Consider the following 25790-nt stretch of genomic DNA (forward strand, 5'->3'; position numbering starts at 1 on the left):
ACTAGCAGCTCACCTTCCCACACCAGATGAGGCCCTAGTCGGAGATATAGAAAACTTCTGAGCCAAAGGTCAGCCTCTGATGCCAAGCCAGAAATAAGACCCTCCAGGTGCATAAGGCACTAAACCCAAAATACAATTGGCTGACTTTGCATGGCCTTATTTCAGAAGGCCGGCTTTCAGAAAATAAATAGCTACAAATAAGTACACTTGAGGAAGACCGCTCCTCTGAGCCAAGGTCAGGCTTGGGGGTAAGCATACTCGCATAATATCCACGTACTGATATCCAAACATACTTAAAACACACACATACACACACGTGTCTTCTGTAAAGTGATCACACCTTGTTAAGCCTCAACAATGACCCGGGCATCAAACAGGTAAAGGGAGAGGCAGAAAGTGTATCATGGATGCCAAGGGGCGGAGAACCGCCTTCTTCCATCTCTGGCAAGGTGGGGCCTCGGGCACAGCCTGCAAGAGTAGAAGCCGAATTCCCTGGCAGCTAGATGGAAGCTCTGGACCACATCACCCTGCCCAGCCAGGGGCCTATAGCCAGGCCTCTCCGTCTAGGGTAAGAAGGAACAAACAGAAGCCTCTAGTTTCTAGTTTCTGGGGTTTCCAAGATCCCACCCCCCACAATGAATGTAGAATTCCTGAGTTCCCCCAGGAAGCCCGGAGGGTTGTTGTGGAAAAAAAAAACCTTGAGTGTGGAGCATAAACGCCAACCTCACTCTGGTCAACCCGCGGTGAATCACCAACCATTCCTTGCGTTTCATTTCTCATCTGTAAAATGGATCCCTAGAGTTTCCTCCGCAAGACCTTTCATCAAAGGTTTGTGTTCCTCCCAACGATGCTGAACGGCTATGATTCTTCCCACGCACGCCTTTCATACTTCTCCACAAACCCAATTCCCACACCAGTCAGGCGCCTGGGATGAGTCCCCATCACCAGATAAAACCAAGAAACCTGTGTCTCTAGACTAGGGCTTTTAAGCAGCGCTTGCGCTTTTTGCACCGCTCCCCGGAGTCCTGCCCAAGAAGGGGAAGAGTAAGCCCACCTGGACCCCCATCCCTGGCCAGGAGCTCCAGTGCATTCCTATCCCTGTAGGGGAAGTCCTGAAGACCCCGTTCCCCGGTAGGGCCTTCCCGGAGCCCTCAGCAGCATCGGACGCACTTCCTCAAGTCAGGCCGACTCTGGGGCTCCCTCCTCCTGCACAAACCACAAGCACACAGCGAGCGCAGACCCGGCCCAGCTCCCTTCCAGCAGGAGCCGCGCCGAGGCCCAGGCGGCGCCATGCGCAGTGGCGGCGTCCCGCGCGGCCAGCCGCCCCGGCCGGCAGTGGCGGCCTGGCAGCGGCCCAAGGGCCCAGAGAGCGCGCGCCGACGCACCTGCTGCGCGCGGGCCTGCTGGGTGCGCGCCCGGCTGCCCCGCCGGCCCCCCACCCAAGCACCCGCCCCGGCCCCGGAAGCCGCGCGCTCCCGCAGGCCCCGCCGGATCAGCCTCGCGAGCCGAAACCGCGCTCCCCCCGCGCCGGCGCACCTGCAGCGCGCGCCTGCCTGCCTGCCGGCCGGCCGGCCAGACCCCAGGGCCCTCCCTCTCCCGGCCGCGGGCCGCACGCTCACCAGCGGTAGCAGCCCTCCGAGGCCTCCAGCGTGAAGTTCACGCGCGTGGCCCGCGTGAAGGGCAGCAGCACTTTGGGGATGTTGAGCTTGGCCGCCGCGGCGGTGGGGCCCAGCGCCAGCAGCACCGAGAGCGCGAGCAGCAGCGGCGGCAGCCCCCGGCCCCACGCCGCCATCCTCGCCGCGCTTCACCTCCGGCGACCCGGCTCCGGGCCGCCCGCGCGCTCCCCCTGTCGCCCTCCTTCCCCGCCAGCGCGCGCCGGGCCAGCAGGTGATAAGCGCGGGCGGGAGGGGGCGGGGCGAGGGCCGCGGCCTAGGGCCACTTCCTGGGCCCCGGCGGGGCCCGAGCGCGGGAACTGAGGGGGCTGAGCCCTTGGCAACCCCACCCCCGGCCTGCGCCCCGGTCCGCGCGCTCCCGACCACGCGGGGTGGCGGGAGGTTCTAGAGAGCGCGCGCCCTTCGCCGCGCAGTGCGGGCGGGACACGGTGGGGGATGGAGCCCGTGCTCGAGCCACCATAAGGCCGGGGATGAAAGGCTAGGGCGCGCGCCCACGTGGGGTCAGCCTGAACGCGCGCGCGCCTGCGGGCCACCCCTCTCCCAAGCGGGAACCACCGCGTAGTTTTGTGGTCTCCAAGCTCACATCGCGTGGTTTGAAACTCTCCAGCTGACCTGGGTGCCAGCATGGAGCCCTGCAGCCTGGCTCGCGGCCATTCATTCAGCTCTGTTCGGCGCCTCCGGCAACTGAGCCGGCTGGGACACAGCACAAACGAGGCCCCTAACTGGGAACTCGGTCGGGGAGGCTGACCTTCAAGACGCAAAGGGTCAGGCACCGCGGAAATCTGGGAAGCTGAGTGCTGAGATGCAGCTTATCCCGGTCCCTGCTTTCCAGAAGAGGGACCCGGGCTCTGGGTGCTTCCTCCCACTTCAGCCTCCACACGGCCTGGCCAGAGAGGTGATGATCCCCATTTCTCCTGGAGGAAACAGGTTGCCTGGCCCAAAGGTCACCCAGCAAGCCGCGCTAGGGCTCTCAGATCCCAAAGCCCTCGTTTTCTGTCTTCTGGCCGTCAGGGAGGTTACCTAAAGGGCAAACTTAGGCCACCAGCGCCGCCAAAGCACACTCTACCCCTTCTCCCCTGCAAGAGAGATAATGTTCAACATCACTGAAAATAGAACTTCATCCACATGTAGACATTTTAGGTCTTAAATCCAGTCTACACTTTGTGCTCTATGGTTTGTAGATGTCTTTGCGGTGATTTGCATGGGGGTGGGGGTGGGGGTGGGGTGGCTTCAGTGGACACAAGGGTGCCCCTATGCCTCTAAAATGTCAGTCTATTGCAAGGGGAGAGTGAGCGGGGGCAGTCTAGTGGGAGGTCAGGAAAGAGGTGGGGCAAGGGTGCACCAGGCCAGCTCTTGTAAAAGTTTCAGGAAGTGTGCACTGAATTGTAACCAAAAAGGCCCGCATTAATGCCACTGCCTGACAAGGAAGGAGATGCTGGATTTCAGTCAGGCTGGGAAGGCTTCTTGGAGGAGGTAGCCCCAGAGCTGGGTATAAACGGATACATGACTGGACTTCAGAGAAATATTGCATATTGCTTAAATAGTTTCATGCTGGCTCACATTAAAGACGATTCCCAAGTGAAGACGGCAAAGGGGAAATATTCGTTATTTAGTTCTTTTCTTACATTAAGCTATCATTATAAAGCACATTTCTGGGTTGCATCCTCTAGAGTGCTTTTTACTAAATAAATGACCAAAAATAACTTTTCCCTTCCAGTAAGATTTCATGATTCAGCACATTCAACTTTCACTGCAAAGAAGGTTGAAGTAAAAAGTACAAAACAAATCTAGGAGAAAGAAATAGGTGAGGAGAAGCCACACATGGTCGATGGTGAGGGACTTCAGGGGTGTTTTGGGGTCAAAGCCTTAAGACCCCAGAGCAGGGAACATGTGCATTTGGGAAGCTAGATCCCAGAGCTAGGGCCTTTTCCTGTGTCTCAGGTGGTCTGGGAGGAGGAATTCCAGTGGATTCTCTTCTCTGAAGAAACGAAAGAGTTGTAGGGGAAAAGCAGTGCCGGAGGGGCATCTGTGAGGAAATGTTAGTGTTCTTGTTTATACATTTTATTCATTTTTGAGTAGGTGATATAGTCATTTTAAACTAAAACAGTCCCAGAGGGCTAGTAGTAACAGTGATTCTCCCTCATGGCCATATCACCCAATACTCTTCCCCATACTCAACTGGTGTTTTCTGCTTGAGCAGAGAACTTGCAGACATGTATATATATATGAGAAACCTCTTGTGTTCCAGTTCTGCCCACCTACTTTGGTAAGCCAGGAGCCTTGGCAGGCAGGTAAATAAATAAAAGGGAGTGGGCAGGGGACACAGGGACTGGTGTGCTCTGGCCCATTAGGATCATGAGTGGCTGTGCCTTGTCTTCCCAGATGTTGTGATTTGGGAGGAGAAATCGGAAACGTGGACGTTTTTTAGGTGAAATATCTTGATTGTAAAATGTGGCAATTAATTCATCAAAAACAAACACGTATACTCTTGGGCATTTATCCCAGAAAAAAAAAAAAAAGAAAATTTATGTTCACACAAACACCTGTACATAAAATGTTCATCGCAGCTTTATTTGGAGCAACCCCACCGTGGCAGGAGCATAGGGGTCCTTCCAGGGATGATGGTTAGACAGACGGTGCCCCCCCCCTCCATACCATGCAGTACTGCTCAGCGGTAAGGGGACAGGCTATTGATACAGGCAACGCCTCAGAGGAATCTCCAGGGAATTTCACTAAGTGGGAAAAAGTCCCCAAAGGTTACATATTCAGGGATCATTTCTATCGTTCGTTACATATTGTATGATTTCATTTATGCAACATCCTGGAAGTGGCAAAATTCTAGAAATGGAGAGCTGGTGAGTGACTACCAAGGGTCTGGCCAAGGGAGCCTGGGGGTGATACGACTCTAAAAGGATAACAGGAAGTCCCTGCAGTGATGAGAATGTGTCACAACTGCATCTGTGTCAACTCTGGTCGCAGTATCGTCCTCTGGTTTTGTAAGACATCACCATTGGTGGGTACAGGTGTGTGGGATCCTTCTGTATTGTTTCCTACAACTGCATGTGGATCTAAAATGATCTTAGGGGCACCTGGGTGGCTCAGTTTTTTGAGCTTCTGACTCTTGGTTTCAATTTGGGTCATGATCTCATGGTGGGTGGGTTTGAGCCCTGTGTCAGGTTCTGCACTGATAGCTTGGAGCCTGCTTGGGATTCTCTCTCCCTCTCTCTTGGCCTCCCCCCTGCTTCCTCTCTCTCTCTCTCTCTCAAAATAAATAAACTTTAAAAATAAACTTAAAAATAATGCATAAAATTATCTTTAAAAATTTTTTAAAAATATAACAAGTTTGGGGTGCCTGAGTGGCTCAGTCAGGTAGGCATCCGACTTTGGCTCAGGTCATGATCTCGCCATTCATGAGTTCAGGCCCTGCGTCAAGCTCTGTGCTGACAGCTCGGAGTCTGGAATCTGCTTTGGATTCTGTGTCTCGCTCTCTCTCTCTCTCTGCCCCTCCCCTGCTCACATATAAATTAAAAACATTACAAAATTTTTTAATTATAAAATATAAAAAGTTTCATTACACAAACAAACAAATAGCCCTAACTAACTTACCTGGGTAAACACAGCTTGCTGACCGCCTGTTTGCTTTACCCTAGGCAGTTTGGAAATTTCCCCAGAAAACAACCAATGGGAAACAACAAAAAGATGGATAAAAATATTTTCCCCCTTTAAGATTTTCCCCTTTACATTGTCTTTACACTCATCCCCCTCCTTCGTTTTAGGTGGTTCTGAACCTGGTAATGGATGGTGTCCTGTGCCCAGTTGGGGTCTGTGCTGGCAGCCAGCCTTCTCTGTGTGTTCTGTCTCCACCGCCTCCCACCGGCCTCCCTTCTGTGTGTCAGGTGCTTTATCTGAAATTCAAGGAGACAGTGGGCTGAGCAGGCCATCTTGCCCCAGGTACAGAGAACCTCCCAAACGGAAGGAACCCTAGATTTATGTTAAGACAGTATTATATGTTTCCTGTGACTGTATCAGGGCCTCCCATACTTGTCATTTCCTGCCACCCTAAAAAAAAAAAAGAAATCCTGTAATATCCGAGTACCACCTGTACTATTTCTTGTCTTTAAATCAAATTGTTGACATACATGTAAAAAGAAAACTTTGTCACTTCTGTAAATAGAAAACTAGTATCAGTTGCAAAAATAGAAGTAGCCAAAAAATAAACACAAGGGAGCTAAGGAAAGCCAGTAAGTTACAAATAGACTCTGTTTCCCCACTAAGGGCCCAAGGCCTGTATCTCCCCAGTGGGGTCATGATCAAGCCCCAGACAGTATGCAGACTGGCCCAGTGAAAGGGCCTTGCTCCTTGAGCAGATAAGGGTTGAGAGATCCTTTAAAAGGCAAGTAACTTTTTTTCCTACTGGGAGGTTGTTATTAGAACCCATCCACTATCTTTCCACATTTTTTTTTTAAATTTTGCAATGGAGAATCTCAAACATTCACAATAGTAGATAGGGTAGTATAATGAAGCCATGACGACAGTCCATGGCAGACAACCCCAGGCTCCACCCCGTATCATTTTGAAACAAATCCAAGAGATCTGTCATTTCATCTGTATTTCAGCTTCCATATCTAAAAAATAAGGGCCCTTTTATATATATGCTATAACCACAGTACTAATATCACATCTAAAAAACTAACAATTCCTCAGTTATATCCAGTCAGTTCAAATTTCCAAATGTCTCATAAATGTCATATTTTCCCCCCAGTTTGTGTTTAAAGAATCAGGATATGGGGTGCCTGGGTGGCTCAGTCGGTTAAGCATCCAACTTCAGCCTCAGGTCATGATCTCACAGTTTGTGACTTTGAGCCCCGCGTGGGGCTCTGTGCTGACAGCTCAGAGCCTGAAGCCTCCATCTGATTCTGTGTCTCCCTCTCTGTCTCCCCTTCCCTGCTCATGCTCTGTCTCTCTCTTTCTCTCAAAAATAAATAAATGTTAAAAAAAATTTTTTTAGGGGCACCTGGGTGGCTCAGTCTGTTGAGTGTCTGGCTTCGGCTCAGGTCATGATCTCACGATTTGTGGGTTTGAGCCCCGCATCAGGCTCTGCTGACAGCTAGCTCAGAGCCTGGAGCCTGTCCTCAGATTCTTTGTCTCCCTGTCTCTCTGACCCCCACCTGCTCATACTGTCTCTCTTCCTCTCTCAAAAATAAATAAAACATTAAAAAAAATTTAAAACAAACAAAATTTTTAAAAAGGACTGTTGCCCTCTTATGTTAAAAATAACAATAATAATAAAAAAGAGGGTGGGAGCATCAGCACAGCTTCAGCCTTTGCAAAATGATTTCCAGAACATCATCATGTGTGGAATAATCGTGCTATTTAATTACAGAAATTGCTGTTCTTTATCAATGTGCAGACAAGCTATGCGCTTGTGGGATACAATTTCATTTTGTGCATTTACTCTCACTCGGGAAGGGCTTCCCGCCTGCACCACATTCATCCTCCATCAGGGTCAGCAGGCACTTCCTTCCCCCCATCAGCTTCCCAGGGTCTGTGGGAGCCCCTCATCCCAGAGCCCTGGACTGGTTGCAGCTCCTCACCAGAGCCCCTCAGAAGCCTAGTCACCTGAGCCTGCCGTGGGCAGCCCTGACCAGACACACAAGGGAGTGAGTCCTCAGACATCTCCAGGGCCCCAAAACTGCAGGAGGGCAGAGCCTGCCACTGGTCTCCCACACCCACCCTAACCAGCTGGGCAAGTCCACATAGGTGCCAGCACAGATCACAGCCCATGACTTGGTTGTTTTTTTTAAACGTACATGTACACATTGGCCTCTTGCAATAATGAATAACGTTAGAGTCATATACTGACCACTAAATGATAAGAAAAAAGTATAACAATGAAAAACTAAACTTCGATTTTAAGTTAATATGGAAATTCAGCAAAATAGTTCAAGTATAAGGTAAGATGTGCACTTATCAAAAATATTACCCCCTGCAGGGCACCTGGGTGGCTTGGTGGGTTAAGCATCTGACTTTTGGTTTCGGCTCAGGTTGTGATCTCACGGTTTGTGAGATCAAGCCCTGCATCGGGCTCTGTGCTGACAGTCCAGAGCCCACTTGGGATTCTCTCTGCCCCTCCCCCACTTGGGCTTGCTCTCTCTCCCCCCCTCTCGAAAACAAATAAATATTTAAAAAATATTACCCCTTGTGGTTGGCACTATATCTCATGTTTTAAAATTTAAACCAGATAAGAATTCTGGTTTAAACGAGGTGGCTCATTCGATTAAGCAATTAAGCATCCGACTTTGGCTCAGGTCATGATCTCAACATTCAGGGGTTCAAGCCCCGCATCAGGCTCTCTGCTGTCAGTGTGAAGCTCGCTTAAGATCCTCTGTCCCCCTCTCGCTTTGCCCCTCCCCTGCTTATGCTCTCTCTCTCTTTCTCAAAAAATAAATATTTAAAAAATAAAATAAGATTTAAACCAGATAAGAATTCTAAGCAGTCACACAGAATGGCTGAATCACAAGGTTTTTTCTTTGTCTTCACAATCACTGGACTATCATTGTCTATTTTGAAATTACCGCTTAAACATATGAATGTGTGTTGCCTTAGGGGCCGGGACAGGAAAGGTCCCTGAAGCAAATTCAAATAATGCCAAAAAAGTTACAAATTTACTCTGGAAACAAACATATGACCTAAATCCATGGATCTGGGAAGCCAACTTTGTAACTAGGAGTTTTCTGAAAAAGCTCCAAGTTTTTTATTAAAGCATAAGTCTTTTTTTTTTTTTGAGTTTTATTTATTTATTTTTTTTTACAAATAGTTTATTGTCAAATTAGTTTCCACATAACACTCAGTGCTCATCCCCAAAGTGCCCTCCTCCATGCCCATCCCCCCTCCCCCCCACATCCATCAGTCCTCAGTTTTTGTCAGCATTCAAGAGTCTCTCATGGTTTGCCTCTCTCCCTTTCCCCCACCATTTCCGCCCTTCTTCTCCCCCTTGTTCCTCCATCAAGTTCCTCCTAATCCTCCTATACGTGCAAACATATGATATTTGTCCTTCTCTGCCTGACTTATTTCGCTCAGCATAACACCCTCAAGGTCCATCCATGTTGCTACACATGGCCAGATTTCATTCTTTCTCATGGCCATGTAGTATTCCATGGTATAGATAAACTACATCTTCTTGATCCATTCATCTGTTGATGGACACTTAGGCTCTTTCCATGTTTTAGCTATTGTGGAGAGTGCTGCTATGAACATTGGGGTACATGTGCTCCTATGCCTCAGCATTTCTGTATCCCTTGGGTAAATTCCTAGCAGTGCTATTGCTGGGTCCTAGGGGAGTTCTATTGTTAGTTTCCTGAGGAACCTCCACACTGTTTTCCAGAGGGGCTGTACCAGTTTACATTCCCACCAACAGTGTAGGAGGGTGCCCGTTTCTCCACATCCTCGCCAGCATCTAGAGTTCTCTGATTTGCTCATTTTAGCCACTCTGACTGGCGTGAGGTGGTATCTCAGTGTGGTTTTGATCTGTATTTCCCTGATGAGGAGGGATGCTGAGCATCGTTTCATGTGTCTGTTAGCCATCTGGATGTCCTCTTTGGAGAAGTGTCTGTTCATATCTTCTGCCCATTTCTTCACTGGGTTGTTTGTTTTTCGGGCGTGTAGTTTGGTGAGTTCCTTATAGATTCTGGATATTAACCCTTTATCTGATATGTCATTTGCAACTATCTTTTCCCATTCCGTTGGTTGCCTATTAATTTTCTGGGTTGTTTCCTTGGCTGTGCAGAAGCTTTTAATCTTGATGAGGTCCCAACAGTTTATTTTTGCTCTTGATTCCCTTGCTTTTGGGGATGTGTCAAGTAAGAAGTTGCTGCGGTGGAGGTCAAGGAGGTTGTTTCCTGTATTAAAGCATAAGTCTTGTAAGTGTGTTATTTTAGAGCTTATATGTTACTAACACTCCTCAGTGCACAGACACCAAAAGTAAAAGCAAACTGGACTACATCAAACTTCAATACTTCCATGCATCAAAAGTTACGATCAGAAGAGTGAAAAGGCAATTTGCAAAGCATGTACTGATAAGGGGTTAACATCCAGAATACATAGAAAACTCCTATAACTCAACAACAAAAACAAAACAAATGGCCTAATTTAAAAATGGCAAAAGACTTGGGGCATCTGGGTGGCTCAGTTGGTTAAGCCTCTGACTTCGGCTCAGGTCATGATCTCGCGGTTCGTGGGTTCAAGCCCCGCGTCGGGCTCTCTTCTGACAGCTAGCTCAGAGCCTGGAGCCTGTTTCAGATTCTGTGTCTCCCTCTCTCTCTGACCCTCCCCTGTTCACACTGTCTCTCTCTAAAAAAGAAAAAAAAATGGCAAAAGACCTAACCAGATATTTCTCCTAAGAAGATCTATAAATGGCCAATATGCCTATGAAAAGATTTTCAGCATCATTGTTCATTAGGGAAATGCAAATGAAAAACTACAATGAGATACTAATTCATGCCCATAGGCTACTATAAAAGTAACATGCACACACAAAACCACAAGTGTTCATTGATGAAGATGTGGGGAAATGGGAACCCTGTGCATGGCTGGTGGGAATGTAAAATGGAGCAGCCAGTATACAAACAGTCCAGTGTTTCCTCAAAAAGTCTAAAATTGATCTACCAGATGATCCAGCAATTCCACCTGTGAGTATTTACCCCAACAGCTGGAATCAGGGACTCAAATAGATATTTGTACGATTGCGTTCATAGCAACACTATTTACAATAACCAAAAGGTGAAAGCAACCTAAATATTCCACAGAACGTCCTCAATGTTAACAGATGAATGGGTAAGCAAAATGTAGCAGAAACATACAGTGGAATATTATTCAACTTCTAAAAAGAAAGGAAATTCAGGGGCACCTGGGTGGCTCAGTCGGTGAAGCGTCCGACTTCAGCTCAGGTCATGATCTTTTGGCTTGTGAGTTTGAGCCCCGAATCAGGCTCTGTGCTGACAGCTCAGAGCCTGGAGCCTGCTTTGGATTCTGTGTCTCCCTCTCTCTCTGTCCCTCCCCCACTCACGCTCTGTCTCTCCCTCAAAAATAAATGTTAAAAAAATAATAAAAAGGAAATTCTAACACATGCTACAACCTGGATGAACGCCGTAAATGACATAAGCCGGTCACAAAATCCAAATACTCTGTGGCTTCATATATATGAGGTCCCTAGAGCAGTTAAGCTCACAGAGACAGGAAGCAGGGTGGTGGCTTCCAGGGGCTGGGGGATGGGGACCACGAATTATTTAACGGGGACAGAATAGTTTTGCAAGAAATCGTCTAGATATTGTTTGCAGAACAATGTGGATAGACGAAAACAGGTGAAGATGATACCTTTTATGTTATGTGTATTCACCACACACAAAGGTTTTTTTACGCACCTCAGTCGTAGCCACTGCAACTGCTTAGAGCTCCTCAGACCTCCAGCTGTGTTTTCTGGGATTTGTGTATTTGATCACTGTGATCAATAATATGTACGCACTGACGTTGTTTAGTAGTGCCTGTGTGTGGTGATGACGAAAAGCATATGACCTTCATTCAGTCCATTTTTATTACTGATTTTAAATTCTCTATAGATGATGTATCCTCTTACTACCTGCATCTAGAGCAGACCACTCCTACTGCCCACATTTCAATAATGATTAGTTTTTAAAAACACATTTATCTATTTACTTTGAGAGAGAGAGAGAGAGCGAGAGGGAGTACATGTGTGTGCGTGCAAAGTGAGGGAGGGGCAGAGAGAGGAGAGAGAGAATCCCAAGCAACTACATTGTCAGTGCAGAGTCCACCATAGGGCTTGAACTCAGAAACTGTGAGATCATGACCTGAGCCAAAAGCAAGAGTTGAATGCTTACCTGACTGAGCCACCTACGCATCCGGGATAAGGCTTTCTCTGATGCCCTTGCACATGCTGCCCAGATCCCGACTCTGCTACGTAGTGGCTGTGTGGCCCTGAGAAAGTTAGTTACATTTTCATCCATCTGCAAGATGAAGATCCTCAGTATATTGCCCTCCTGGAGTTGGGACGAGCATTGGGTTAATAATACATACAGAGTGCTTAGGACAGTGCTTAGAAGAGTATGTATTCAAGGATTCATTCTGTTAGGAGTCCCCTACTTCCTTTCATCAACACACAAATACACCTATCCAGATTTCTTTCATTTGAATTGTTTATCCACATTGAAAAATCAGAGTATTTGATATCAAACCTGGATTTATAATTTCTCCTGAAAAATCACAGTCTCTGGCAACATTGGGCCTATATTCCCCCCATGGCAAGGATCTGCTGAAAATTAGTGGCAACCACCTTTTAAAAGAAAGATTTGTGGGGCGCCCACGAGATCATGATCTCACGGTTCTTGAGTTTGAGCCCTGAGTCGGGCTCTGTGCTGGGATAGCTCAGAGCCTGAAGGCTAGGGTCTGCTTCACATTCTGTGTTTCCCTCTTTCTCTGCCCCTCCCCTGCTCACACTCTGTCTCTCTCTCTCTCTGTCTCTCTCCCAAAAATAAATAAACATTAAAAAAAAAAAGATTTGTCATCTCCCTGGTTTGCCACAGTCCCCACCACTCCCTGCTGCCTCCCAGTCAGCTTTAATTGTCTCCATTACCTGCCAGCCCAGTAGGCCAGTGAGCATGTGGCCCTTGTTCAAGATCCATCTATAATTTATCTACCTGGCCTGTTCCCCAGACCTGCATCTTAAGTGAATTGAATAGAAACCACTTCCTCTCCTAAAGCCTGAGTTTTCTGGACTGACAAATGGGACCAACAATTTCCACCTGAAGGTTAGCATTAAAAATATCAGGGGATCCTGGCTGGCAGAGTTGTTTGAACACGCAATTCTTGATTTCAGAATGATGAGTTCTAGCCCCACTTTGCATGTAGAGATTACTTAAATACAAAATCTTAAAAATATATATCAAAGGATATATTTATTATTGAAAGCATTTGGTGGGGCACCTGGGTGGCTCAGTTGGTTAAGCTTCTGACTTCACCTTAGGCCATGGTCTTGAAGTTCATGGGCTCGAGCTCTCCATCGGGCTCTGTGCTGACAGCTTGGAGCCTGGATCCTGCTTTGGATTCTGTGTCTCCCTCCCTCTGCAACTCCCATACTCATTCTCCCTCTCTCTCTTTCTCTCTCTCTCTCAGAAATAAATAAACATTAAAAGATAAAAAAAATTTAAAGCATTTGGTAACAGAAAGGATTCTTCAACTCATTACATTCTTCGCAGTGTCATCCTTTCATCCATGATAAGTGACTGCATGTAACACCAAAAAAGCACACATCACACGTAAATAAAAATTCACACTCAGGCAACAAAATAAGTGTTAGGAAACTCATTTCACTCACACACACACACACACACACACACACACACACACCGCCTCACTGCTACAGTGATCAAGAGGAACTTTAGGTTTTCCATAATCTTCCATTATGTTCACTGAAGGAGGAAGCCACAGTTTTACCTCCGTCACCCTCACAGCTTTCAGAATGTTGGCCCCACGCCAGAGACTTCCTGCCGGTGGGAGGGTGACTTACGGTGAGATGCTGCAGTCTCCCTACCAGCCAGTGGAGGAATGTGGAGGAAGCTTGCTGGAGTTAATCATTTAAGTGACCGGTCAGGTCAACTGTTGACACTCTCTCAACATTGACATCACTGCAAAGTACACATTAGACTGTGGCAAACTGGAATGCCCTTTAAGTCATAACTCGGCTTGCCTAAATAATTTAGGTTTTGCACCCACTAGAAACTTCAATCAATTCAAAATTTATTTTTTTCTTAAATAGTTTATTGTCAAGTTGGGTTACATATGACACCCAGTGCACATCTCAACAAGTGCCCTCCCTCATGCCCATCACCCCCCTTCTCCTCTCCCCCACCCCCCTCAGCCCTGTTTGTTCTCAGCATTCAAGAGTCTCTCATGGTTTGCCTCCCTCCCTCTCCCCAACTATTTTTCCCCTTCTCCTCCCACACGGTCCTCCATTAAGTTCCTCCTAATCCTCCTATACTTGCAAACATATGGTAGCTGTCCTTCTCTGCCTGATTTATTTCACTCAGCATAACACCCTCAAGGTCCATCCATGTTGCTACACATGGCCAGATTTCATTCTTTCTCATACCATGTAGTATTCCATGGTAAAGATAAACCACATCTTCTTGATCCATTCGTCCATTGATGGACACTTAGGCTCTTTCCATGATTTGGCTATTGTTGAGAGTGCTACTATGAACATTGGGGTCCACATGCCTCTATGCATCACTCCTCCTGTATCCCTTGGGTAAATTCCTAGGAGTGCTATTGCTGGGTCATCGGGGAGTTCTATTGTTAATTTTTTGAGGAACCTCCACACTGTTTTCCAGAGGGGCTGCACCCATTTACATTCCCACCAACAGTGTAGGAGGGTGCCCGTTTCTCCACATCCTGGCCAGCATCTAGAGTCTCCTGATTTGCTCATTTTAGACACTCTGATTGTCATGAGGTCATATCTCAGTGTGGTTTTGATTTGTATTTCCCTGGTGATGAGGGACGCTGAGCATTGTTTCATGTATCTGTTGGCCATCTGGGTGTCAGGAAGAGGGGTTTTTAGAATTTGGGGCCCTTCAGAATTACAGACAGGGAACTGGTATCTGTGCTGAGTAAACTCAAACACAGGCATAATCTATGGCCTAGCAATTCGTCTCCTAAGTAGACACCTTAGAATAATGGGATCTGGACATTGTTTAATGTAATCCACTATACAAATACGATTCAGAAGCACCTGGGTGGCTCAGGTGGTTCAACATCTTGTTCTTGATTGATACTCAGGTCATGATCTCACAGTTCATGGGTTCAAGGCCGATGTCAGGCTCCATGCTGGTGGCATGGAGCCTGCCTGGGGTTCTTTCTCTTTCCCTCTCTCGACCCTCCCCTCCTCTGTCTGTGTGTCTCTCTCTCAAAAATAAATAAATATAAACTTAAAAAAACTTTAAAAAATACAGTTGACACACACATTTGTGATCTGATGTGATGAAACCAAACTTACATGAAAGAGTATCCACCTTTCCTACAGATGATCTCCCTGATATCATGTATTCCAAATTTCATGTTTTGAGTGTTTCATAGATGCACGTTTTAATACAGGCCTGCCCAGCACTAGGCATTTTTTCCACATATCAAGTTGTTTTAAGTTGTTGGATTACAACTCAATGATAAAAAGATAAATAAGCAAATTAAAAAAAAAAAAAAAAAAGGACAGAGTGCTGAATAAGCATTTTTCTGATGATATGGCCAGGAGGCACATGGAAAGATGTCCTCCATCATTACCATCAGGGAAACGTGAATCAAAATCACAATAAGATACTATCTCACGCCTACTAGGATGGGTATGATAAAAAAGATAGACAATAGCAAGCATTGGTGAGGATATAGGGGAATTGGAACTGTTGGGGAGGAAAAACCTTTCTTCTAACCTCTTAAGCTATGGGGGGCCTGTAAATTAAGCTAACAAGATACAGTTTAACAAAGAAAAAAAACCTTGTATTTACATATGTATATGGACTTTACAGAAAAACATGACTCTCTAAACAGCTTAAGATGGGAGTTTATACACCTAACTTAATAGGAGAGGGGGATGGGGAAGTAAAGCCTACGATGAGAAGAGCAAATGAGTTTCTAGGAGAGCAAACAAGACATAAAATTTGTGACGATGCTTGTTTATGCAGGTATGAGGGGTCTTCTTTGCCTTTTTTCTGGCCAATAAAATTCCCCAGGAGAGGATATTTATGGCAGCCTCACTTCCAGAAGTTCCTGCTTTTAATCAGGTAAGGGAAGCTCCAAAAAGGCTCTTTCTGCATTTGCTGCATTCAAATGTATTTAAAATAATCTTCAAATTATTTTACAAATAATAAATTAAGAGGAGGGGGGCTTCTGAGGTGGTCATCACAGAACCTTCCATATAGTGTTGATGGAAATGTAAAATGAGGCAGCTACTTTGGAAAACAGTTTTGCAGCTTCTCAACAGTTAAGCATCTGGAGTTATCATATGATCCAGCAATTCCACTCCTAGGAATATACCCAACAGAAAGAAAACATACCTTCAAACATTCATAACAGCCAATGGGGACAACTTCATTATCTATCAACCAATGAATGGATAGACAAACTGTAGCATATCCATATATGGAATATTATTAACAAGAAAAAGGAAGGAAGTACCAATATATTCTACAACATGGATGAGCCTTGAAAGCCTTATGCTAAGTGAAAGAAGTCAGATGCAAAAGGCCACATATTGTCTGATTTCATTTATATGAAATGTCCAGAACAAGCAACTCCATAAAAGTAGAAAAGAGATTTTTGGGTGCCTGGGGCTGGGAAAGGGTGTGGGGTCGAGAGCAGAAATGCGAAGTGACTGCTAATGGTCATGGGGCTTGTTTTGGAGGCTTTAAGAATATTCTGAAATTAGACTATGGTGATGATTTCACAACTCTGAAAAAATTAAAAACACTGAACTTTGTGCTCTAAGTCAGTAGGCTTTATGATATGTGAAATATCATATCTCAATAAAGCTGTAAAAAATTGATTAAAACCTCTTATACCGATTTCTCAACCCACTAATAGGTTATGACCCACAGTTTGACAAAATGGCTATGGAGAAATTCTCACGTGTGTACGAGGAGACATAAGGAAGGATATTTATTGGGAAGTGGTTTTTTTGTTTGTTTGTTTGTTTTTTGAGAATGTGAACCAACTAACTGGAAGCATCTCTAATTTCACGAAGTACAAGAATGGATAGATATACCATATTCATGAAATAAAAAGGATGCCCTAAACCTACAGAATGGCACAGGCCACAAATTCATAGACTTACATGAAAACAACAAGCTGGAAGGATATATTGTTTATTTCTGGTGTTATTAACTTTCTGTTTCTTATCCTGAGTGGTGGTTTTCAGTGTTTGCTCTGCAACATTTTGTTGCAAATGCAGAGCAAAAGTGCTCTGAACACTTTTCTGTATCTTTATAATTTGTAGTTAACTTTAATTTAAAAAAAGAAAGAAAGAACTGATCTCAAATATGTTGAAACGGATGGAGGAATAATAGGAAACAAGGTACAGCGCTCAGATATCAGGAGGCTGCCTCTATCCCTGGACTGAAGCCCCTCCCTGCCCATGCTCTGTCTCTCTCGCTCTCAAAAAAATAAACGTTAAAAATTTTTTAAAATAATAAAAATCGAATAAATTCTAAAAATCAAAAAGTAGATTCTAAAAATTCTATCAAAGAAGAACTTACTGAAAAGAGAAGATGCCAAAATACAATTTTTGTGTGTGTGTGCTTGGGTGGTAAAGCTAGGACACTTCTTCCTTTTGTTTTAAATTTTCCAAATATTCACTGACACTTGTATTAAATGTATAGTAAAACTTCCTAATAGGGATGCTTTTGGTTTTCTGCCTAATTTTACATGGGTGCCATAGTTTGGACAAAATACCATGTTGTTGAAAATAAGACAACGGGCCCCAAATTGGCTTTGCTTGTGTTTAGCACTCCATCACCAAACCAAGACTCAACTAAAGCGTTTGCGCTCCCAGGAATGGAATCTTCAACCGGTGAATTGGGAATCGCCTGATCGGCACTGGCTGAGTAATCTGCCTGACAGACGGGCCCTGCATCCCCTGTAGGAAAGTAACCTTGCAATAACCAACCTGCTTTTTTGCCTAGTAGAACTCCCCTATTCCCCTCTCTTCTTCCTATAAAAATCCTTCCTTTTGTCCAGCTCCTTTCCATCTGCTATATGGGATGTTGCCTAATTCCCGAGTCACTGAATAAAGCCAGTAAGATCTTTAAAATTTCTTCAGTCGAATTTTTGCCATGATGTAAACAAAATGATTGTGAGCTCTTGTAACTATATGAAAGATTAGGCATTACTGCAGACAGCATGCTTCAAAAAAAGGAAAAAGAAAAAAAAGCAATGAAGTCAATGAATGGAGGGATCGTTCATTTAGTAGATTTTGTTGAGTGCCCTGGTAACTGCTCCTTGAGTAGATGAACTGGGAATACAGAGAAGGATAAAATGGTGTCTCAGGTGTTTTACAGTGTGTGAGATCTTATAATTTATGGGAGATATGCATTTTATCTTTCAGATGACCAAAATGTATTTCTCATATATACTTGCTCTATGTCCATAGTTCCTGGCTCACAGATGCCCAAACTCTTGAAATTTCCTGAGCAATAAGAGCATCTTGTGTTACAATATTTGGTCTCTTGTCCTCAGTTCCCAAAATTGCTTCAGAGCCCTTGCAGTGAAATGAGTGTCTTATCATTCCAAAGTCCTTTCCACCACAACTGGGTTTATGTTAATGAATCAAATTCCTGGAAGCACCTAAGGGTGGGGACTGGTTGCCATGGGAACCAACCAGGAATTGAGGGTTGGAACTTTCAGTCCCTTGCCCTGACCTCCAGGGAGGGAAGAAGGGCTGGAGGTGGAATCAATCACCAATGGTCAATGATTTCACCAATGGTCAATGATTTAACCAATCATGCCTATATAGTGAAGCCTCCATTAAAAAAAAAAAAAAGGAGGGGATTGAAAGCTTCCAGGTTGGGGACCAGAATCGTTCCATGTACCACTGTGCCCCACAGTCTGTGACTACAGAAGTTCCTTTGTCTGGGAACTCACCCCAGGTGTCTTTTCATTTAACTGTTCCCACCCTCTTTAATATCTTTTGTAATAAATCAACAATCAAATGAGTAAATGGGTTTCCTAAAATCTGTAAGCTGTTGTAGCAAATTAACAGAAACTCAAGTTATGGGTTGTGGGAACCTCTGGTTTATAGCCAACTGATCAGAAGCATAGGTGACAACCTGGACTGTCGATTGGCATCTGAAATGGAAAGCAGTCTGGTGGGACTGAGCCCTTAGCCTGTGGGATTGGACACTATCCCTGGGTAGATAGTGTCAGAACTGTGATGAATTACTGGATAGCTGGGCTAGTTTGGTGGTGTAGGAGGACTTCCCCACACCCTAGCCCCATTTTGGAACTGGTGATCAGAACTTTGAATAGTCCAGCGGGGAAGAATGAACACCAAGGCTTTCATCTGGGGCACAGAATAGTAGGTGAGCTTTTGTTTCTGCCTATATATATTGTCCTAGAGTTTAGGTTTTTGCACGAATGTGTCTAATGGCTATAAACAAAAATACAATAAAGTTAAAAGTAATAGAGTGCAAGCTACCCTAGACAGTAGAAGATAGAGGCTGTTCTGGGGGCCCATCAGACACCTTCCAACCCAGTGTTGAGGAGGGACAGGGGAGCAGGAAGGTGTCCCAAAGGATGCTTCTAAAGCAAGAAGCATGAATCTTTTCTACTAGGTGATGAGCTCCCTACAGGGTTAGAATTGTTTTCCTAATGTAATTTCCCTCTCACAACTCCGCAGGTGTATAGACAGAGCACTCCTGTGCTTCTATGTGACTCTCACACTGCTACCCCACTTCAAGTCACTTCTGATGCCAGATGTGTGCATTTTCCACATATCGGACAATTCTACACCAGCTGGGTGTCCTACAGTTCAATTCACTTCCGATGCTATCGACCTGGACATAGTGTCAGATCCCACAAGGTAAGGGGCCAATCTAATGAGATTGTCTCCCCCTTCAGACACCTGTCACAAGTTCAGCTTCTCACGTATACTTCTAACTGACAAGGTCTAAACTGAGGTCCCCTGATTCCCTTGCTGGGTTTGACAATTTGTCAGAATGGTGTACAGAACTCAGGGAAACAATTACTTACACTTCCTGGTTTAGTATAGAGGCTACAGAAAAATGGTCAGATGAAGAGGTACATGGGGCAAGGTCAGGAAGCGTCCCAAGTGCAGAGGCTTCTGTCCCCATGAATTGTAGTGCGCCATTCTCCTGGTACATGGATGTGCTCAGCAACGTGGAAGTTCTCTGAACACCCCACTTTCGGGCTTTTATTCAGGCCTCATCATGCAGGCATGTTTGATCATTAATTCAGTCTCCAGCTCCTTGCTCCTCCCTGGAGTATTGGGAGTCAGGGAAACAGAAAGTTCTAAGCTTCTAATAATGGCCTGGTCTTTCTTGGAACCAGCCTCCAGCCTGAAGCTATTCAGGAGCTCACCAAGAGTCACCTCATTAGAACAAAAGACCCTCCTATCATTTGGAAAATGCCAAGGGACTTAGGAGCTCTGTGCCAGGAACTGGGGGGAGGAGCGCAGAGATCAAAACATAAATTTCCTGTTTTGTCACAGCAGGTAAGTGAAACCAATCCTCTACAGATTTGGAAATGCAGCAAGGAAAATGGCTTCTGATGAGTCACATGACCACTTGGTTGGTAGAGCAAGAATTAAAACCCATTCCTCCTAACACCCAGGCCACTGTCAAGGATATTTCCAAGGACATGATTTTTAAAAATCAGAACTCTTTTCTTAGTTTTATGTTCTGGGTTGGAGATGTCCATGAAAACAGGACCTGGCCCCATCTGTATTATCTTCTCTACACTAATTAGTCTCCTAATTAATTTTGCTAGGGTCAGCTCGGGGACACACCGACCCAAGGAGATTAGTCATTAAAATAAAAAATAGAGGCGCCTGGGTGGCTTAGTCGGTTAAGTGTCCGACTTTCGCTTAGGTCATGATCTCGCGGTTCGTGGGTTCGAGACCCGCGTCGGGCTCTGTGCTGACTGCCAGCTCAGAGCCTGGAGCCTATTTCAGAGTCTGTGCCTCCCTCTCTCTCTGACCCTCCCCTGCTCACACTGTCTCTCTCTCTCCTAGAAATAAATTAAAAAATAAAAGAAAATAAAATAATAAAATAAAATAAATAAAATAAAATAAATAAAATAAAATAAAATAAAAATAAAATAAAATAAAATAAAATGCCTGTCCAGGAGCTGCCATAAAACAGTTCGTTGTTCTCAAATGCCAAATTCAGATCCCTGAGCTAGGATGAGATATTTGCCTGTCACAGAACTAAATGTGTCTTTTGCCAAAAATGGGCTGCATTTGTATGCTAAAGAGATGCTACCCTGTAGCACCATTAAAGGTCAGGTGTCTGTTCCTCCAGGGCAGAAGAAAATTACACCCTCTGTGTGTACTCAGCGTTCTACTTTTCAGAGGCTGCTTTTCTCTGTGATCTTTTTATCCTCACTGAAAAATCAAAGCCCAGGACACAACAATTGGGAACATGCTTTAAGAGACCCAGCAAATGCACACTTTTATGACTATCCCCATCTTACAGATGAGCACATTGAGAGCTAGAGAGGTAGAGTAACATGCTCGTCATCCCAGAGCCTGACCCAGAGCCTGGGCCCAAGGCATTTGGGGGCTGAGATTAGGGTGAAGTCCAAATGACTTCTCTATACTCTTAAGGACAAGAAAATTCTGCTTGTTTAAATGTTTCTTTTCAGACATAGAAATGGGCCAGGTTCCATTTAAAATATCTTCATGGTCTTGGAGCATTTGGGTGTCTCAGTTGGTTAAGTGTCTGACTCTTGGTTTCACCTCAGGAACCTGAGGGTTCCATGAGGTCAAGTCCCGCATTGGGCTCTGTACTAACTGGACCTGTTTGGGACCCACTCTCTCCCTCTCTCTCCACCCCTCCCCCATTCTCGCTGGCTCTGTCTCTCTCAAAATAAATAAATAAACTTTAAAAAAATTAATAAAAAAATAAAATAACTTCACGGTCTTTAGACCAAGAACTGGAAAATTGTGGCTTGTAAAAAATAATCACTAAAAAAAAAGGTAAATACAGCAGAACATAGCTTCTTGAAGAGTGTCCATTCAATCCTGGTTTGAATGTTAACTATAGGGTTGGCCTGTGCATAGGGACAAGTTATTGTCTGACCTTGGTCTTGAACACCTCCAGGGACAAAGGATTCACTGCCTTCTCACTCGTCTGTCATTTGTGTTCTACTCTATGTCAGTCCCAAATCTGCCTTGCCAGCTAGAGCTGCTCTCCATCCACTGGTCCAGATTCTGCCCTTGGGAATACCACACACGGTCAGCCTGACCTCTGGCCTCTCCCCGACTGCTGTCGCCTGCAAGCCTGGCACAAGCCATTGGTAGGACCAGAGGCCAAGATGCGGCCTGGGGATTAAGCCCTAGACCCGGGAGCCTGGCTATCTGCATTCACCTGGCTCTTCCACATATGGACGCAGGACCAAGTAATCTCAACTTCCTGCCTGTCCTTAGAGAGTTGATTCCGTACTTTATTAAGAGTTTATTCTTGGGGTGCTTGGGTGGCTCTGTCAGTTAAAAGTCTGACTTCAGCTCAGGTCATGATCTCGTGGTTCAGCTATGTTGACAGCTCAGAGCCTGGAGCCTGCTTCAGATTCTGGGTCTCCCTGTCTCTCTGCCCCTCTTCCACTTGTGCTCGCTCTCTCTTTCAAAAGTAAATAAACATTAAAAAACAGAGAAAAGTGTTCCTTTAAAAAAAAAGTTTATTCTTCTCTCTCTCTCTTTTTTTTCTTTTTTGGTCTTATTTACTTAAGTAATCTCTACATCCAACGTGGGGCTTGAATTCACGACCCTGAGATCAAGAGTCACATGCCTTTCTGAGTGAGCCAGCCAGGTGCCCCAAAGTTTATTCTTTTCTGATATAACTGTTTGGAGCTGCATTTTCAGGGTTCTCCAGAGAAACAGAGAGAATAGGATATGCGTGTACGTGTGTACACATGCATGTGTGTGCATGCCTAAAGAGATTCATTATAAGGCGTGACTCACACAATAACAGACAGAGGCTTGCAAATCCCAAGAGCTGTGGCCAGCCAGCGAGAGACCCAAGACAGTCAACGGTGTTGCAGTCAGAATCTGAAGGCCTGAGACGGAAGAGCCCTGGGCTGTAGATTCAGTCTGAAGACTGGAGACCGGAGAGCTCAGCTGAAGTTCCCTCTTACTCAGCTTTTTATTCTCTTCAGGTTTTCAGCTGATTGGATCTCCCCTTGAGGAGGGCAATCCGCTTTACTCAGGCTACCCAGTCAGATGGTTTTGTTTGTTTGTTTGTTTGTTTGTTTGTGTTGTTTAAGTAGGCTCCATGCCCAGCATGGAACTCACCACGCTGGGATCAGCAGTCAGACACTCTAAGACTGAGCCAGCCAGGTGCACACCCCCTTTTCTTTTCCAGATGTTAACTTTACCCACAAACATGCTCACAGACACACCTAGAATATTCTGACCAAACGTCTGTGCACCCCTGTGGCCCAATCCAGCTGACACACAAAAATTAACCATCATGAAGAGCTTTCAATCTCCTCTAAGCCTCTTGGCTTCACGCAAATTCAAAATGCGGTGTTTTCACTATCTCTCAGTTCAAAATATTTTCAAATTCCCTTGTGGCTTTTTTATTCATCACTTACCTAAAAGTGGATTGCTTAATATTTAAGTATTTTTGAGATTGTGTAGATAGCTTTTTAATTTTATTTTTAATTGTGGTAAAATAAACATGACACGAAAACGACCTTCTTCACCATTTTTAAGTGCACAGTTCAGTTCAGTGGCACTAAATACATTCCCCATTTTGTACCACCATCACCACCATCCATCTCCAGAACTCAAATGTCTTCTTCTAGACCTTCATTTGATGTTACTGGAAGGTAAATTCTCTAGGCTGTGCCCTGGATTGGTGATTCATCTCGCATTATGGACACTTTGTCCCCATGAAACAACACCTTTCATTTCCCTCTTCCCTCAGCACTTGGCAAAGAGCATTCTACTTTGTGTCTCTATGCATTTGACTCTAGGAATTTCGTATGAATGGAATTGTACAGGATTTGTCTTTTTGTGACAGACTTATTCATGTGGCACAGTATCCTCAAAATTTGTTCCTGTGGTAGCCTGTGTTAGTAGTTCCTTCTCTGGGAAAGCTGAATGATATTCCAGTGTGTGTACAGACCACATTTGTTTCCCCATCCATTGGCCAGTGGTCTCTTGAGTTGTTTCCATGGCATGGCTACTGTGAATCATGCTGCCATAAACATGGGTGTGCAGGGGCACCTGAGTGGCTCAGTTGGTTAATCATCCAACTTCGGCTCAGGTCATGATCTCACAGTTCATGAGTTGGAGCGCCGTGTGCTGTGCTGACAGCTCAGAGCCTAGAGCCTACTTTGGATTCTGTGCCTCCCTTTCTCTCTGTCCCTCCCCTGCTCATGCTCTGTCTCTCTCTGTCTCAAAAATAAATGTTAAAAAATTTTAAAAAACAGAAACAAAAAAAAAAGGGTGTGCAAATATCTTTTTGAGGCCCTGCTTTCAACTGCATTCTCATCAATAGCGCATAAGGGTTCCAATTTCTCTACATCCTCACCAACACTTGTTAGCTTTTGTTTTTCTCTTTATAATATCTATCCTAATGGGTATGAAGAATAGCTTATTTTGATTAATGTCTAATTTAATACAACTTTTGAGACTTGTTTTATAGTCTAACCTGTAATATATATGAGGTGAATACTTCATGACTACTTGAAAAGAATATGTATCCTGCAGTATTTGCTGTAATAGTCAATAAATAACAATTTGGACGTGGTTGTTGATAGTATTATTTAAATATTCTATATCTTCACTGATGTTTCATTTTACTTTCTTGTCTAATGAAAGGAGGTGTTAAAGTTTTCAATAACAGGAACAACTTATGCTAATGAATTTGGCAACCTAGATGATATTAACAGATTGCTTGAAAAACACAACTTACCAAAACAGACAAAAAAAGAAATTAAAACTCTGAATGACGCTTTGACTGATTAAAAAAAATTAAAGTCGCAATAAAAAAATTTCCTGCAAAGAAAATTCCAGGACAAGAGGGCTTCACAGTGGGAATTCTATCAAACATTTTTGGATGAAATAATTCTAATTTACACAGTCTCTTGCAGAACATAGAGGAGATGGGAATGCTTCCCTACTCTTTCTAGAGGGCCAACATAATCCTGATACCACACATTACAAGAAGAGAAAATTACAGATCAATATCCCTCTTAATTAGAAACACAAAAATCCTGACCAAAATATTAGGAAGTAGAAGCCAATGACTTATTCCAGGAATGCAAGTTTGGTTTAACATTCAAAACTCAATCAATACACATCATCATATTAACAAGATAAAAGGGGGAAATAATGGGGACCATCATCAAGGCAGAAAAAAGCATTTGAGAACATTCAATACCCATTTCTGATAATATCTTTCAGCAAAGTAGCAAGAGAAGGAAACATCTTCAGGCTAATAAGATGCATGTAGGAAATGCATGCAGTTAACAACTTGCTTATTGTGTTAGTGTAATTTGGAGATACTGAAACACTGAAGGCTTTTCTCCACAACAACAAGGCAAGGATGTCTCATCTTATCGCTTCTATTCAACATCATTCCAGAGGTTCTAGCTCCGCGCAGCAAGGTAATGTGAGAAGGGAGAGGAATCATTTTCAGAAATATCAAATAAAAGCTGTGCTGCCTAGTTAACAGTAGATTTACAACCTACTGGAGATATGTACAACGCCCCCCCCCCCCCCCCCCCACAATGGAATCCCCGACCTTTAGACACTTCGCTTCTTTGTTCTTCTTCCCCTCTCCATTTCTTGGGCTTATTTTCATAGGCTTATTTTCGTGGGCTTTGCAATGAGCATGCGACAAATTATAAAGGGAGGAGGGACTGAAAGTCTCTGCATCACCTCAGGGAATGTAGATTTGTTCCAATCAGACTACATGGGCATAGGTGACATCCGGGTAAGGCTGTAACCTCTGTAGCACTCAGCCAATGAGGAACCAGGGGAGGGACTTGCATGCTAGGAGATAAATTGTCTGCTGTAACTGCCCCCAGTGTGCCTACCCAACAGACATCTGCTCTTTCAAGAATGCTGATTAAAGCCTTACTTTACTGTGCTCCAAGTCTCTGCATCCCTCCTTTGATTGGGTCAGTGGGCTTATTTCTCACAGGTAACAACAATAAGAGCACCAACAACAAAATACATATTGGAAGAAAGAAATAAAGCTGGTTCTATTCACAGGCAACATGATCCTGTAAACAGAAAATTTAAAAATCTTAATAAACAAAATTTTAAAAAACCTAGAAAACTTAAGTGAATTTAGCAAGCCTTCAGAATACAAGATT

General features: G+C 44.6%; 1 protein-coding gene across 1 annotated transcript in view; it reads right to left on the minus strand.

Moving 5' to 3' along the window:
• Window positions 1-1845, minus strand: part of NUP210 (nucleoporin 210) — an 89364-nt gene extending 87519 nt beyond the window's left edge. The window contains exon 1 of the mRNA XM_039224703.1: window positions 1620-1845. Within this exon, the coding sequence (XP_039080634.1) occupies window positions 1620-1792 (173 nt within the window). The 5' untranslated portion in view covers window positions 1793-1845. The remainder of the gene's footprint in view (window positions 1-1619) is intronic.
• Between the last annotated feature and the right edge of the window lie 23945 nt (window positions 1846-25790).

The sequence above is a fragment of the Hyaena hyaena genome, unplaced genomic scaffold (genome assembly GCF_003009895.1).
Source record: "Hyaena hyaena isolate Hyena2069 unplaced genomic scaffold, ASM300989v1 scaffold_1734, whole genome shotgun sequence".
Classification (NCBI taxonomy): domain Eukaryota; kingdom Metazoa; phylum Chordata; class Mammalia; order Carnivora; family Hyaenidae; genus Hyaena; species Hyaena hyaena.